The 18,518-nt window shown below is 38.1% G+C and overlaps 1 protein-coding gene across 1 annotated transcript in view; it reads left to right on the forward strand.

Annotated features, from left to right (window-relative positions):
• LOC105833365 overlaps positions 1–2,912 on the forward strand; it is a 56,838-nt gene extending 53,926 nt beyond the window's left edge. The window contains exon 5 of the mRNA XM_012675063.3: positions 2,465–2,912. Coding sequence (XP_012530517.1) covers positions 2,465–2,556 — 92 coding nt within the window. The 3' untranslated portion in view covers positions 2,557–2,912. The remainder of the gene's footprint in view (positions 1–2,464) is intronic.
• Positions 2,913–18,518: the final 15,606 nt, after the last annotated feature.

An 18,518-nucleotide genomic window follows, 5' to 3' on the forward strand; every position in this document is an offset into this window, starting at 1 on the left:
TCTAACAACGTGCTATAGTGTAATTCTACAAATTTCTCTTTTGAACATTCGCTCTCTGGAGAATTTAAGCCAGAAGTTGGATAAATATTGTGTTGAATATGAACATTTGAAAACTATCGATCATTTTGTGTAATCAAAACGCATTGAAAAGTTATAGATTTTGAGTTATTTTTATGTTATAATTTAATGTTGATTACATTATTGAATAATTATTTAATTTAAGAGTCTTACTTCAAATTTCGATAAAATTATGATTATTCGACCCGTTTTTGTAAAATTACTTGTAAAATTTGCAAGTATTTGGGTGACAAATAAAAATAATGTATTTCTAACAAAAATATTAGTTACATTCGTTAATTGAGTACTTATAAATAAATAACTGCAAAATTTCTTCGTACTTGACAATACACTTGAATGTGGCTGGATGAATTTTCACGCTGATAGTATACTTTCTTTCACGCATCGCAACATAACTTTAACCCTTCAAGGTCACACTTTTATTTTTAACATCGAGGTCAGAGTGGGTGCTTACCACCATCGTCTTTTTAAAGTGGTGTATTTATAAAATTATCAAAAAGATATGGTAACAAAAAAATTCACAGATAAACTTGAATGATTGGAAAATGTATTCTGATATTATTAAAGCAAAAATCTAAAAACGTTAGTACCTAAAAAAATTCTTCAATCTTGTAACATTCGAAAAAAAGAGTTTTTACAAAATAAATCATAACTTTTTTATTTTTAATATTTTTGGCTAAAAATTTAGACTTTTATTGTTTAAGTCTTGTACTTTAAGAAAAAAAATAAATTTTTAACCTTCTTTTAAAAAAGGGTATTTATTTTGTATACTGAACATGGATATTTTAATATACAAAAAAATTGATATTTTCGTAGAAAAAACAGGTATATTATATTTTTATCATTAAAAAAGTTTAAAAGTAAGTGAGTATTTATTATATAAATAGTGTTTATTTAAAAAATTAATCACTTCCACCGCAATCAGTGCCTAAATATATCCTGTGATAGTCATACATAGACCTTGAACACGACGGACACTGCATTTTTATCTTTCGATCTTTTTTACTACCACATAATGCACATCGCTTTTATTTATCAAATTGACAATGCTCATATTGACTGAATGATCTCTTAACTCTAAAGTGTATGGCCTAATTATAAACCATTATGGTGCATATTTTCAAAAAATAAATTAACATAAAAATAAAAAATAAATTTTAGGCATAAGAATTAGTATTATACCATATACTTACATTTTTTAGACCTCAAAAAACATAAAAATTCGAACCATCAAAAAAAGAACTTACACAAAAAACTTACACGGAGGTCACTTACACATGGGGTGGCTACCACTCTATCTTGTATCCTCTTCGAACTGCCAAAAGCGAACTAATACGACTTTTAGTTACAGAATAGTACAAGAAGATAGATGAAACCTTGAATTACCACTAAATGGCGTTACTAATATTTTTTTATCAGAAAAATATAACGTGTTGAATTTAAGCGATGGGTGGTAACCACCCAGTGTGATCTGGAAGGTTTAATACACTAGACACTACAGACGCGCGCTTTGCGCGTGCTATTTAACTTTTTGTTTCTTACTTTTCAAAAATAAATTATAACGATAATTGTATAGGTAACCATCTATACAAATTTGATGTCAAAATTCACAGCTGTTAAATTTCAATTGCAATGATAGTTACTCTCGCAACACGAAATAATCGCAGCAAGAGAATCAGCATCACGGAAAACTGTCAACGATAAAATTGCTTACACGGTTTTTTTAAAAAAGGATACATACTTTTCTATATTCGTCTCTTCTTTTTTTTATCCTGATTTTTTAAACAAAGTTTTTAAATCAACTATCAAGATTGATAGTTTGACACCCATGGTTTGACAGCTGGAAATAACATGAAGTGAAGCAAGTCACCACGCACGACAACGAGATAGCAAGATAGCCAATTAGCATTTCGGAAAAATGACAACAATATATCAATAACATCTCCTTTCTAGAGAGGAATTTATCCATAGTCCATCTAATAATGATACAACGCTCAAGATAAGAGAGAATTAAACTGAACAGAAAAGTCTTATATCTTATTTTTCGATTTTTCAATAATATATTGAAATTAATTTATGAAGATTTGTGAATCAGTGTGCATCCACGCGACGAGAGACAGTTCAATATTTGTTGTTTTTTTAGCATTCACATAATAAATCAACGGGAGGAAATTTTTACAAAAATCGTAAAATAATATAGGAATTTTCTATTCAATTTAGTCCACTTATCCACGATCGTTGTATTAATTATTATTAGACATTTTACATAAATATATCAAAATTGATACTTTTATAATATTACAATCAGCACATCATATGCAATAATAAATAATTCAAAACTATTTTTTTGTACAAATATTAACAATTTTCCTTTTAATTTCTTTAGTGAATGATGATAGCGAGATGACTCGAGAGGACAGGGTCTTTGGTTTAATGCTTTGCATAATGGGCGGTGTGAACGATGGGGACAGAAGATAAAAGAAGAGGATTTGTGATTACAATATATGAATGCGTTTCAATTTTTTTCTAGTTTAATTCGACACAATACATAATAAAATTTTAAGAGTATTATGAATGTTAAGTGAAACGCACTTTACGTCGTTGGAATTGTAATATTTTTATATATATTATAAGTGTAGTAGCGTACAATCAGTAAAAATTACTAACATCGGGGTTTAAGCAAAATAAAACAAGTAATATTTTTGTATATAAGTGTAATAGCGTATATAATGAGTGAAAATTTCTAGCATCGGGGTTTAAGCAAAATAAAACAAGTACTGTAAATGTACAGTAAATGTTATTGCTAATGTTAAATAAAACAACAATAGTTTCAATATTTCATTTATATAACCTCATATACACTTAATCTGTAATATGTTAGTGTTATAATAACATAAAGAATAAATATAATTTAATACAGAATAATTGAGATTATTACCTGTGACGTGACAGCTGCGGGCTGTCATCCGTCACAAGCGCCTTAGTGGTCCTTGCGTTTCCATCGCGCGGGCTCTGCATCTTCCCGCTCGGGAGCGGACGCGAAAGCGTGACGCGTTGTATTTCATTTGTATGTCGTCCCGTGTGTTGTCTCTTTTCATATCGTTAGAATATTTTTAGCGTTGTCTCGCGGGTGCGGCAAAAGTCGGCCAATGGGAAGTTCAATTTATACAATTTTGACGCCTCGTCTCGCCGGAAGATATTCCAGAGAGTCATGGAGCGGCAAGGACGGACGGACTGTCACCGAAAGATTCCCGGAGACCCCTTTCGAGCGGAAGCACGCAGGTTGTACTGCCCTTTACCTTGCTTACAGTTTTTCGTCGCGTTAAAAATTCCTACTGCTGCAGAATTACGATTGCAAGATCCAGAGAAAGCACGCAGGAAAAGTGTCCTGACGGAGCGGCTTCAGAGTAGATTCCAACAAGAATCCTGGCAAGGGCCATGAAGATTAACCGCATATTTTCCGCCTATGGTGAGGTGGGGACAATATCCCAAAGATGGAGGATGTTCATGCTCATTTAAGAAACAGGGAGCCGTTGCCGACAAGAAAGCGCGAGGATTCGCGTGCGCAGAGCCCCACAAATTCGATTCCCGCGCCTAAGATCAGCGAACAAGTGGTGGCAACGTACGTCACGCGTTGCGCGCACATCGGGAAATGCGCGCATTGCCGGAAAATCGCGACCAATAAGGGCTTATCTACCATAGGCACGATGGGGCGCGTCACCAAGCGGCCCTCGCAGGATCAAGGATCGAACACTCTGGCTGCGGAAGTCTTACGTGCAAGTGCCTGCACTGATAAAAAAAAATAATGGGAATAACCATAATTTCACTATAGTTTATAGCATCCTGAGGCGCCAAGCATATAAAATAGTCTCCTTACTATAGAAAATGTTGGTGTAACGTGAAAACATAATTTGAAAAGTAATAATATTCATTTTATGCAATTATATGAATATGGTTATCTTTAGTAGAAACATTGTTAAATTAATCATAATTGCAAAGTACAAATAATTATACACTAATAGTAATTTACACACATGGAATAGTAATATATATGATAATAGTTTTCATTATTACTTATGGTTACGTAAACAATGTTTGCGTGGTATGAATAACATAATTTTAAAAAATAAATTCAACAGCACTAAAAAGTTCATTTAACATTTTTTTATTAAGACGGACTGTACATTATTTATATAGTTGGAAGAACTATTTAATACGTAGATTATTCTATACTATATACTATAAGTTATACTTATTGTTTACTAACATGCTTATTTAATTTGTTATAACATATACATACTTTTTAAAAAAAGGTATAAAAATGCGCCAAGTATGCGCGCGCATGAAACACCCTCAAAAATCTATTTTTGTATAAAATATAATTATGTACAAAATAATTTGGCACTACAAATGTACAAAATTTCAATAAAATTGTCTTTTCCCCAAAAAACAACAAAAGTTTATTTTCTCTACAAAAGTAATGATATGAAGAAAAGGCGCTAACTATGAAAATGGATGTTCATACGAACTAAAACATCCACTTTTACAAATAATTATTTGTACAAATATTATAAATAAATATTTTAATACAAATTTTACTACAAAAACTTGGCGCCGCTAAACCGAATAATTTGCCAGCTCTCTTTCTTTTTTTTGTGCGTGCATCTGAATGTGTGAGTGCGTGCGTGTGTGTGTATGTGTGTCAATATATAATCTTGTTTATAAGGAAGCAATTTTTAATATTAAGCATGGTGAACAGATTGCGAGACATGCACAACATGCTTCCTCCAAGAGAAGTTGGAGGAAAGAATGACACCCAGATTGCGCACCTCACTCACAAAAGGTAACTGAGTGTGGTTAACAGTAACAGGCGGTAGAAGAGCAGTATTAATACTTCTAGACTAATAACTATACTAATAACTATGACTAGCAAATATAATCACCTTGGACTTAGCTAGGTTAAGCTTAAGCCCATTCACACTTGCATACTCAAAAATAGCACCAGCTTTATTAATGACATTGGTGATGTTCTGTCCTTCTCCAGCCATATGCTTTTTGCAGATAATCTGCAGATCTATCTTTCTTGTTCACCGGCAGAAATTCTACATGATCTCGAGTTGATATCCCCGGATATCAACTCGAGATCATGTAGAATTTCTGCCGGTGAACAAGAAAGATAGATCTGCAGATTATCTGCAAAAAGCATATGGCTGGAGAAGGACAGAACATCACCAATGTCATTAATAAAGAGAGCGAACAAAAATGGGCCTAAGACGGATCCCTGAGGGACACCCACGGACACCGGAAGCCACCTCGAATGATCACCCGCATCGTCAACAACAGCCTGAGTTCGGCCAGTCAAATACTAGTAAAACCAAGCAAGATTTAGAAAAACCAAGGCTTCTGAGCTTAATAAGCAATCGAAGGTGAGGGATGTATCAAATGCCTTACTAAAATCGAACAGAATCATAATTGTAGCAAGTCCACCATCAATCCCCAGTTTAACGTCATCACAAACACGCAGAAGAGCAGATTGAGTGTTGTAACTCGAGCGATAAGCGGATTGTCTAGGGTCCAGAAGGTTATGCTCCTCGATGTAATACGTAATCTGTTCGACAACAATCCTTTCAAGGATTTTAGAAATTTCAGGTAGGTTCGAAATTGGTCGCGTGTCCGAAGGAAATAGAGGAGTGTGAATCTTGGAGAGAGGACAAATCAGAGCACGCTTCCACTCAGATGGAAACACGAAGGATTCTAAAGAGGAATTAAGTAGAGCAGTGAGCTATGATGCAATGCTAGGCCAAGCTATACGCAGGATAGGAAGAGGAATGCCATCTGAGCCCAAAGCATAGGAGTGAGATGGTCTGGAAGCAATAAGTTTATATACATTATTAAGCAAAACAGAGGAAAAAGAAAACTGAGGACGGCAAGAAGGGTAAGTAACAGAGAAATAGCAGAGGTGAAATTATCGTACGACAAGGGCAAGGCGCTAGACACAGAAGCACAGTAAGAATTCAGCTCATCACGAATAAAAAAGTGAAGAGGAGAAACAAACGCAGATTTTTAGTCAGTCCAAGACAAGCAAGTTCCTTCTAGAATTTAGCTAGAAATATTGTTTAAAGAGGTAAGGAAAAATTCACTTTTAGCCCGTTTATTGTCTGCATTGAGCTGATTCCTGAAGAGTCTATATCTAGCATACCTAAGAAGGCTTTTCGAACGTTTGGCTTGTTTGTAAAGCAAATTTCGATTTTTTAGTCGAATCTTAAGCTGATCTGAAAGCCACCTAACAGGGGGCCTTCCAATCACAAACGCCCTAGCAGGTGCACAAACATCTAAAGATGCCAGCAGGGAACTAGACAGCAAGTGACAAGATCTGTCAACATCAACTCCGTCAGACAGAAAATCAAACTCAGTTTGAACCTGTGATATCCTAGCCAGGATGAATTCAATAAAATCAGAGCTGATGATGTCTCTATAGCGACGTCGTAAGATAGAACACTTAATATTCACCTCAGGAGCAAAGGACAGAGAGAGTTCCAGGAGATCGTGGCCAGCTATGAAAGGACAGGAAAATTTGATGAATGATTGAATTTTATCAGGATCATCAACGATCAGAATATCCAACCATGAGTCAGAGATAGCAGTGTGATGAGTAGCCTCCGAGGGAACAATATAAAGTGATAGACTTTGAATAAATTCACGAAGGTAGTTGGCTTCAAAGTTATTCATTAACAAATTACAATTGAAATCACCACCAATATTTTTATATAGATGAGAAAAACTAGTTAGCTTCTCAACAAAATTATGAAGAAGATGGCCCTTAGGTCTTCTATCAGCGTATCACCATGCGGTAAGCGAATATCACAAATAAAAAATTCAGGGTCATTGAAGTCTCCATCAGCAGATGCAGCAAGAACTGTGGCCTTAAGTGATTTATGTATAAAGCAAGCAACACCGCCACCCACTCTACCGACTCGATCATTTCTAATAAGAAAATACTCATTTAAGACAACAAGAGCGTCAGAGACACCCTCATGAAGCCAGGTCTCGGTTACAGAAATGATATGGTGAGAAGTCATGCAGAGATGAAGTCTTATGACCCCGAAGATCTATATGACCCCGCAGCGAGTTAGCATTGAATTGAGCCACACGGAAACAAGAGGGTGGAAAGTCCGAGCTAGAGTTGCAGGAAGAGGCAGCAGATGAAGAGCCAACAGAATGAGCGAGTCAAATAAGAGTATCAAGGTCGGCCTTGGAAGTAATGAGAATGACCAGTTCGCCATCAGAATGTCTAACATAAATGTGACAACCACTGACCCAGACACAGCGGTAAGAATCCTCCTTGGTTTTGCGCTTGGTGAGCTGAAGTAACTCATAAACATCTTTAGGAAGTAGCTCGTTGACATAGACATTGCGATCAGAGTCAGTGACGCACACCTCCTTCAGCAACAGTACTCGTCGTGCACGCTTCTTGGAGATGACCACGTCACAAACAGCCGCAGAGGCCAAAGTGAGGGACGATGAGAGAGCCAGCGGTCGAGACAGACGGGGACTGAGATGGAGGCCCACGGGACGCTACTGGTTGAGACCGACGAACCACAGTCCTGACATCCAAGATGTGACAAGAAAGAGTGGGGATACCAAGTATCTCAAACACTTTGCCAACAAAAGCCAGTGGGGCGATAGACAAGACCGATGGGATACGAAAAACAATTAGCATGTTGTTCATCCGTGAATGAGAGGCAGGGTCGGAAGACTCACGATTCTGCCTCAAGTCACTGACTTCCCCCGCAAGGGCGACGCAACGCTGCTCCAACAAAGCAATTCGCTGACTGTATCTCTCCACTCCACTCGCAATGCTATTCAACTAATTAAGCTCCGCATTAAGCTCATTGTTAGTTTTCCGCTGCTCTCCAACAAAAGTGGAGAACCTCGCGTCGGTCCCTTTCAACTGCTCAATCAATTTCAGCAAGAGCGCATTTGTTGAGATGTCGCTCTCCGACCGCAACTCCGCCCGCGACTGCACTTGTGATTGCATCAGGGAGTTCGCGCTCGCGGGAGCAGCCATGTCAACAAAGTCAGACTGCTGTGTCATACCCTCCGCAACTGGTGCCAAAGGCGAGTTCAGAGACGTTAAAAGCGTTTTACAGCAAGAATCGGCGTACTTGATGATTGCAAATGACTTAACACACCCAGGATGAAACGCTCTATTACAATCGCATTCAACAGACGCAGTCGCAATCGACTTCCTTAGCGCACGCAGGCAACATGAGTGCATGCAGAAAAAACACGGCACGTAGCAAGATGTAAGATAAAACGTAAAGACACTCAAAGAGAACGCACGCAATAAAATAATTACTAAATACTAAAATAATCGCATTCAAAAGTAAAGAGTAGAACCCAGAACAACACCGCAAGCACAGCCGATAACAGACACAGTTAGCCCGGATCGTCACAGGTGTCACACCTCACGCCCACGCATGGGCACAGCAGACAATGATAGCCAAACACAGCACGTCAGAGTTCCCAGAGGCGAACACTATGCTATGATCCAGCAGCACCAACCGATTTGAAGAGGAACCGATGTCAGCACATGCGCACACAGCCGAACCGCAAGCAGCCAGACGATGACTCCGCCTCCCCAAAAAGACAGGTTAGAAAGCCAAAAACTTTGCGACCGAATTTCAGCATAAAAGCGGCAGGCAAGAAGAAGAATGAGTATTCGTTCAAGAGAGGCGACGAAAATATATATAGTCCTGCAACAAAAAGTGCCCGAAGGCAGATAACAGCAGAGAGATGCTCAGACAAAGCAGGAGCGAGAAACAGACGAACTGACACACTGTACTCACCAAGAGAGAGGAGGAGGAGAGAGAGAGAGAGAGAGAGAGAGAGAGAGAGAGAGAGAGAGAGAGAGAGAGAGAGAGAGAGAGAGAGAGAGAGATTTATGCCCTATGGGGCAATTTAAAGTGAGTAAATTACACAGCAAATTGAATTGCAACAAGCAATAGTACATGAGGAATGTTACAGCAGCAATAAAAACAAGCGCAAGAAAAACACATGACATAAGATAGAGTAATCAAAATAGTACAGCATAATAAAATGCAACGATGCTAAAGCAGTATGTAAGTAATAGTATTGTCTACAATAAACTTAATATAAATCGAACAAAACATAACAATCGCACATGTTTCTAGATAGCATAATAGATTAGTAATATGATGAAAATAGATCCGATGTAGGATGACTAGCTCAGTATAGAAAACAAAAAATAACACATTTGCCATTTACTGTCTATGCAGCGATAGGTAATAGTGATAAATGACAAAAGTAGGAAAACAAACTCACTGAGAGAGCATATCCAAGCAGCAAGAAAACGACAGTGACAGTAAACAAATAAAATAAAATAAGCTAGGTAATCTCGCAGTTATATTGTACAGGAACAATCAGCTAAATGACTTACATGCTATTTTCACATGAGAAAAGATATTAAAATAAAAGTCTCTTGAAAGCAGGAAGTGAAAATTCGGAGGTAACAAAGAGCGGAAGGGAGTGCCAAAAGTAGACAGACAAAAGGTGAAAAGAGTTGCGGAGGGAAGCAGTTCGATGGGGAGGTATATGAAAAATGACAGAGGAGGGGAAACGATCAGAGGAACGAACCATCGCAATTGACGTCTAAATGGAGTGAACATCTCGTCTCAGGTCAAAAATGAATCGAATAGCACAATTAATAAGTTTCTGTAACTCGTTATCGAGTTCATTTGTTAAGTCGTGATATACCAGACAACAGTAGTCGACAAGTGGAAATATCAAGGTCGTGACTAGCTTATGTCTCAATCGCTGAGAAAGCGATTGTCTGTGAAATTTTAATTTATGTAAAGCATAGTGGACCTTACGCAATATTAAAGATATATGGCTATTCCACGAGAGGTTCGTAGTCATAATAACCCCCAGATTACGAGCTTCACCTACATATGGGATGATTGTACCACTCACCTTGATAGGTGGTAGAGAATTTGTGTCAATCGAACGAACGTAAGCACTACTGCCCAGAATCATTACCTTAGACTTAGAAAGATTGAGTGAGAGGCCATTCACAGCAGCATAGTTGGCAATTGCAGTAGCATCGGCCTCAATCCGCTGGAGCCCACGAGTAATCATGCTAGGGTGACAACTTAAATAGATCTGGGTATCATCCGCGAAGATCATATAATCAGAGTATTCAAGTAACTCACTAATATCGTTTATAAATAATGAAAAGAGGAGGGGACCCAAAGCAGATCCCTGAGGAACTCCCGACGAAGCAGGCAGCCAAGCTGAGACAGTGCCATTCTCACTAATGACAGCCTGAGTCCGACCAGTTAGGTATGAGAAAAACCAGTTTAAGGTAGAATCAGAAAAGCCAAAGAACTTCAACTTGCAAAGTAGTCGAACATGGGAAACCATATCAAAGGCTTTACTGAAATCAAACAGAATCAAGATCGTTATTTTTCTCTCGTCAATACTCCTCCGTACATCGTCACCAATTCGAAGTAGCGCGGTCTGAGTGCTAAACCCGCACTGAGTGCTAACCCGACTGTCGCGGATTGAGCAAGTGGTTCTCTTCAAGGAACAACACAATCTGCCTGTGAACTAACCTCTCGAGGATCTTAGACAATTCCGACAGATTAGCAATCGGACGGGTGTCTGAGGGCGTGAACGGAGTAGAGATCTTGGAAAGCGGTCTGATGTGAGCTCGCTTCCAAGCGGTGGGAAAGTGAGATTGTAGAATAGAGCCATTGATCAGTATTAAAAGCATAGCTGCAATGCTCGGCAGCGCATTCTTGATGCAAAAAAGAGACAAGCCGTCAGAGCCAGAGGAGAGAAAGCGACCAGGAAAGGTCGCAATGGCTTTAAGCAATTCGTCCATGGTAACCTCTCGAAGGGAGAAAGAAGGTTGAGTTAGTGGTATGGTAGAAGTAGCAGATATGAACTCTGACATGGTGCACGCAGGAGTAGAGTTGATAATAAATGCATAAAAAAGGTTCAGTTCATCTGCGGAGAAAAACCACGAAGGAGAGGAGAGGGTGTTCCTGACAAGACCAAGTCGAGAGAGCTCCTTCCACATTTTATTGGGGTTGTTAATACCTTCTAGAAAAAAATACTGATAGTCATTCCTTGCTGCCTTAATATCCTCTCCAAGCTTCCTCCGCACCTCACAATAAACTTCATAACCCAAGAGATCACCGGATCTCTTTGCACGCTTGTATAAGGTGTTACGGTTACGAATACGATTTCTAAGTTCCGCTGTCAGCCAAGGTACCGGCGGTCTCCCAGCTACAAACGATCGTATGGGAGCAAAATTATCGAACTCATGCAAGACAAGTCGCGATAGGGAATAGGTCATGTCATCAACATCGCTTGACAACGCTACAGCTCGCGATATCTCCAAAGCACTAAGAGAATCTCGCAGAGCAGAAAGGAACTCAGGAGGTACAAATCTTTTGAGATCTCTTCTATGCAGTAGCCGCTGCTCTACCGGAGAAACATTAAATGTTAGTTTAATAAGTAGTTAAATAAGTTAGTTCTAGCAAGTCATGGCCAGCGATGAATGGACCATCGGATTTTTTAAATTCATGTAACTTCTCCGGGCCATCAACGGCCACCATATCCAAGCACGAGTCAGTAAGCGCAGTATGATACGTCGGTTCAGAGCTAACAAGATGAAGCGACAGGGAAGAAAGCCAGTTACGTAGATAATTAGACTTGAAATAGTCACGTGCAAGATTGCAATTCAAGTCTCCTGCAATAACAATGTTAGGATAAGCGTGAGAAAATCTGGTAAACGACTCAGCAAAATCATGTAAAAGAAGACCCTTAGGCCTACGGTAAATTGTAGCAAATAGTAGAGGGGGGAGCTCTCACTACGAACGTCCAAAATAATATATTCAGGTGAATTAGTAAAAATACCAGGCGAAGAGATTAATACTTTAGCTCTCAAAGACTTATGTATATAGCAGGCTACGCCTCCACCCAACTTGCATAGACGGTCATTCCCAGGTAGCAAGCTCACGTCATTTGACGTCCCAAAATGGTCATTTACTGACTATTCTTGACGTCACGAAATGACGCCCTTATGACGTTAAAATGACGGTCGAATGTCACAAATTCCTGACGTCATGAAATGTACCGTATTTTGACGTCATGGAATGACGTGAACAATATGCTGTCAAAAAGATCTCTAAAAGATATCCTGTTTCTGAAAATAATAACATAAAGAGACTTTTAAAAGATAACATATAATGTCAGAATGTTAACCAATGCGTCGTTTTTTGAGAACAGAAAGATATCATGAAACTGATATCTAAAAGATTTCTTAAATCGGATATCTTTAAACTGCAACTAAAGAAAAATAAAATAAAATAAAAATTTCATTTTTTTTAAATTATTTTTATCAACAGCACATACTAAATTTAGGATAAATTTTTATTAATTAATTAAATTTAAATTATATTATTTTATTTTATTCTTACTTGCCGCTGGTAGGTTTGAACCCGGAACCTTAGGATTACGAACCTTGTACTCTAGCTGCTACGCCAATTTGACTCATCGATATGGGTACTTGTTATTGCTACATATACCTATATGTTATAAACTGACGCAATTATATTATTTTTTATAAAAGCAATTAAATTTTGCAAAACATATTAAAAATAAATAGCATTAATTTATTTACTTATTAATTTCATTGTTAAATTTATCTTTTTCCATAACCTTAATAATAAAGGATAACATTTTCAAGAAACTTAAATGAAATTCTTTAATGAGATATCTCAAAGACCGCTCTTAGTAGACGTCTCTGATAAATGTTACCATTTTGACATCATTTCCAAGATATCTAATGTTTTCTTAAAAAAGTTCTCTTAAAGTTAAATATAATATGCTTATATAATATGCTTATGCCTTACGCCTTAAATCTCATTGTAGACACTGCTTTAGACCGTGTCTAAAATACGTCTTAATGACGTCTTTATGTCCCGATTTTGGATGCATGCTGTCTGGGAAAATAATCGTCAGATCATGACTGAAATATGACTACGAAATGACCTCACATCATGACGTCAATTTTAGGTCATGTAAAAAAATGGTCATTTTGACGACATATGACCAGATATGATCATTTTGGGACGTCAAAATGACGTAGGCTTGCTACCTGGGTTACGTATTATAAAATAATCTTTCATACGCACTAGATCATCAGATATGTTTTCATTTAACCTTGTTTCAGAAATTGAAACAATATGATAAACCCGAGATTCGAAATAAAGGCGTACAAAATCGATGTGACTCAAGAGAGAATTTGCATTAAAATGAGTAATTTTTATATGAGAACCATGATTAGTTGTAGCATGTGAACTAGAAATAACAGGCTGTCATACAAGAAGTGCTAGGTCGGGATCAGAGTTAATTGAGATGATTTGCAAGCCGTCACCACGCCTGACAAAAATACGTCCAGATTTAACCCAGACATACTTATATCCCATCATTTTTGCCTTGTCTTTAGTACGCAGGAGAAGACTATACTGTTCAGAGGACAATAACTCGTTAATGTAGATACTACCATGTCGCTACAATGCGAATACCTCCCTAACTGACAGATTACGTTTGACACGCTTTTTAGAAATAATATAATCTTTTATCTGCGTCGACTTGAGAGAGACGACAAGCGACCGAGTGAGAGGCTCAGCAATAGGATCAGGCTCCTGTCGATCGGCGAGTCATAGTGCGTATGTCCAGCACATCAGAACACAGGTTAGTCACCCCAAGGGCTTCAAAGACTTTGTTTATAATTTGATGAGGATCATCCATAATTTCGTGGGGGATACCTGCCACCACTAATTCCGATGGGACATGTGCAGTTTTAGTAAACGATCTAGAGTTTTTAAGTGTGTCTTTAAGTGTATCAACTTCACTGCTAAGACCAGCGCTCAGCTCAGTAAGGTGGTGAAGAAGAGTATCATGCTCTTCAACTCTCCTGACGAGATCCGGCAACAAACTTAATTTTTCAGACAAATCCTTGTTGGTTTCTAGCTGTGCATTGGTGAACTTAGTCATTCTTTTGTCAGAAGCCTCAAGCTTTGCCAGGATTCGTTGAAGCATGAGGTCTGAATTACTAGGCGAGCTACCAGACGGGCAGTTGCCCGCACTAGTCGAAGTGGTGAGACTTATTCCCGGCCTGCTGCAAGAAGATTCTTTTTCTAGATAATTAAAATTTTTGTGAATGTGGTCTATGGCCTTTAAGTAACATAGGCTGTCACATGCAAAGTTAACACACTTGAGAAATTTCCGTAAGAAATAGTAAGAGAAATTTCCGCACGTTTATTTCTCATTACAAGCCGGGCCATGATTATATGTTCCAAGAACATTAATTAAAACATAGGCAAAATAGATTTATTATCAATAGCTATGAAAGAACAATCAATATAATTATAAACGTATCATTACAATTTAACTACAATCTTAACTGCAAAATAGCAATAAATATAAGGCTATATTAAATTGATGCAAAAAAAATGAAATGATTCGCGATATTATTCTAAGTTCAAATTTTGTGTTTTATCGAAATAATTCTAAGTTCTGATTCGTGAAATAAGAGAAATATTCTAAGTTCAAAATTACGTTTATCGAAATAATTCTAAGTTCCGACTCGTGAAATAAGAGAAATATTCTAAGTTCAAATTTAAGACGAGTGACTCTTACAGCTTTTCGGCGCGAGAGAAGGAGGCAAAATCTCGAATTTCGCCCGAAAATCGCGGCTTATGTACCCGCAAGTTAGGGCGTTCGGGAGTGAAGAGCGTGGAAAGAAGAGCAATAAATCATCTAACGCCTGTCATTTAATTCGATAACTAATTAATTATCGTTTTTTTATGGTCGCCAGATGAAATTTTGCCCTCTCATTCGTATTTTTTAGTCGCGGGGCGCGCAACTATCGCCTACTCCTTTTAATCGCTCGCATTCCTCAATTGAGTTTTTCATAAAGTTGAGGATAGGAGATTCCGGTACCACGGAGGTATAGCGTGCTCCTCCTTGTGTTCGGAATTAATTTACCCCGTTTATTAATTAAATAAGGGTATTCGGCCCTTGCTGCTCTACTCCAAATGGTCCCGCGCGAGTGCGAATTCACCGGCGCCAGCGAGAGCATAGGTTTACCTCCTCTCCAAGAAGTAATTAATGAATTAAATTAATTGATTTGCGCGATTATTACCAATAATCTAGAGCCGAGGCGCCTCAGAGGAAAGTCGGCTAGGGGGAGGATCACTCCCCTTTTGGAAATTTTTCGATATCTAATTCGGTTCATTAATGAATGGTGTTTTTAATTGACGCATGCGCGCCAGAGCGGGCCGCATGCTCGCAGCGCGTGATACACCGGGCCCGGCACCAAGAGCGCGTGAATCCGTCAGCGTTCGGTTACCGTGGCAACGCGGTTCGCGGCACGACGCATCGTTTGCTCGTGACGGACGGCGTAAATTATTCAGCCGGACGTAACAATATCGATATCGACAATGACGTTGATGAGAGTGATGAAATGTAATGTTTTCAAACTATCTTATGAAGTTCGTTCTTATTATATATATATTTTTTATAGTTTCGGTTTAAGATTGTTGAAGGCAAAATGCGCCATTAATGCAAATTATACTTTGATTACTTATAATTTATTTATAATTTTATTGTCTCAATATTGTTCCTACTTTGAGAATGACTGAAATCACGCCGCGTTATGTTTTTTATTATCACATTTTTTATTTACATATAATGATTAATAAAGTACAAAGTACAATGCTGTGATAATAAGTAATAAAATAAGTAATAAAAGACTTAAAATTAATACATATTATTACCCAGTTCATCCTCGAGCGCTACAAAAAAGGTCCTATACACTATACACTTAACCCTTCGAGGTCACACTGGGTGGTTACCACCCATCGCTTAAATTCAACACATTATATTTTTTCGAAACAATGATACTAGTAACGCCATTTAATTGTAATTCAAGATTTTATCTATGCTCTAGTACTATTCTGTAACTGAAAGTCGCATTGGTTTGTTTTTGGCAGTCGTCCAAAGACAAGGGTGGTAGCCACCCCTGTGTGACCTCCGTGTAAATTTTTTGTGTTTTTTAGTGGTTCGAATTTTTGTGTTTTTTGTGGTCTAAAAAGTGTAAAAGTATGATATAATACAGATTCTTATGCCTAGAATTTTTAAAAAATCTTTATGTTAATTTATTCTTCGAAAATATGCAGCATAATGGCCTATAATTTACGACAGCAACCGATGTAAGATACAATTTTTACAAAATGATAGATGTAATGATTTCAACAATGTTAATTCGGATGTCGAGGAAAATCATATTCAAACAATTCAGAGCAATCTGTGGACGAGATGGACAGTGATCTTGAAAATGTAACGTTAGATTAACGCATTCTAACATTGGGTGCACGCGGTAGACCGCAATTTATTTTGCGAGGAAAAAATGGTTTTGCGTGACATACAAAAAAGTGACGCTCAAGTAAATACTATCGTAACATGACTTTTCTATGAAAATACCTGTTTTTTAGTATACTAAAATACTCGATGTTTAGTATGCAAAATAAATACTCTTTTTGAAAAAATAATCAAAGACATTTTTTTCTTTGAAGTACAAGACTTGAACAATAAAAGTCTAAATTTTTAGTTAAAAATGTTGAAAATTAAAAAAGTTATAATTTATGTTGTAAAAACTCTTTTTTTCTAATGTTGGAAAATTAAAAAATTTTTTTAGGTACTAACGGTTTTAGATTTTTCTTAAATAATATCAGAATACATTTTCCAAACATTCAAGTTTATCCATGAATTTTTTTGTTAGCATATCTTTGATAATTACATAAATATAGCATTTAAAAGATGACGATGGGTGGTAACCACCCAGTGTGACCTCGAGGTTAGAAAAAAGAAGTGTGACCTCGAAAGGTTAACTGTAATATTTTAGAAGGTGTTGTCGTTTAAGTTTCGAGGTATCGAAAAATTTCGAGTTAAGTCAACTTTGACTACATGGTCACGTAGATCTCCTCGAGCGCTACAAAAAAGGTCCTATACACTATATACTTAACTTTAATAATTTAGAAGGTGTCGTCGTTTAAATTTTTTCTAAGTCCTACAAAGGGGACCAAAAATTGGTACTCGGAAAGTATATACCAGTCAATTCAAAAGGTCAAGAAACGTGTTTTGGCATCACAAATTTTGGTCCAATTTTTGGAATTTAAAATTTTTTTCTAAGTCCTACAAAGTTCTATTTAAAGTTTCAAACAAAAAAGCACGCTATACGAAAGATTAAATTTTCAAAAACTATCTTCGGAGGGGCAAGAGAGAGGGGGAATGAGTTAAGAAGGTAGTGAAAAACGGGATAATTTGTTGGAGACAATTACAGAAAATGGCAAATATACATATGCGTGTGGGGAGAGAGAGGCGAGGGGAGAAACAATCTAAGGGAAGTAAAAAGGAGTTTCAGGGAGACTTGGCGGGGGGGGGGCGGCCCTGGCAACCGGCGTGCATGCGGGCCTGGCCGTTGGACTCCGGCCTTGAAATACGTCCGAGCGGCTCCAACGGCCACGTCGTCGGGGAGGGGGGAATCGCGAGGGTGAGCCTCTCCACCGCGGCAAAGTGGTCCGTCGCGTCGGAGAGGAACAAGGCGTAACGTACGTTCGACACGCTCCCTCTCGCTTCGAACGAGTCCTACGTTCCTCTGCATCGGACCCGGTAAGTCGATAATAATTTTTTTACGAGTAAACATTTTTATGTGTCATTAAATAGCAGTTAACAATTTTAAACCAGAGATGGGCTTTGCTCCCTCCAAGTAATAAAAAAATTTTCAATAAGATAAAAATTAGTACCATTAATAAGTAATATTTGGAATGCGCTCCAACGGAGACCTTCTTGAAACGAACTTTCATGTCCCGTATCTCGCGAACGGTTAGAGCTACGAGGTTCGCGCAAAGGACCTTTTTCGTAGATTTCGATGAGATATTTCGGACGGAACCAAGAACGAAATCGTATCTCCGACCGTTTGCGAGTTACGGTACTTTTTAAGTGAAAATTTTTCCTTTTTCGTACAGCAACAGCAGCGGCAACAGCAGCGACGCAGCACGGCAGCAGCAGCAGCAGCGAAAGGCTCTATTTTCGGTGCCGGCAGATAGGAATCGTAGGTATTATTGATAGGTTTAAATGTTTCGCGTGTATATCGTGACATTCTTGGGTTTTCTTTATTTCAGATGACTATTAATCCTTTGAGTCGTTCGGTCAAGAAGATCTTGGCCTATTGGCTTCTGGACGTTTCAACCGACGAGGAGGATGACGTGGACGTCGAGCGCCAATCGGACAATGTGTCTTATCGTGTGTGTGTGTGTGTGTGTGCGTGCGTGCGTGCGTGC

Source organism: Monomorium pharaonis, chromosome 4, assembly GCF_013373865.1.
Source record: "Monomorium pharaonis isolate MP-MQ-018 chromosome 4, ASM1337386v2, whole genome shotgun sequence".
NCBI classification, from domain to species: domain Eukaryota; kingdom Metazoa; phylum Arthropoda; class Insecta; order Hymenoptera; family Formicidae; genus Monomorium; species Monomorium pharaonis.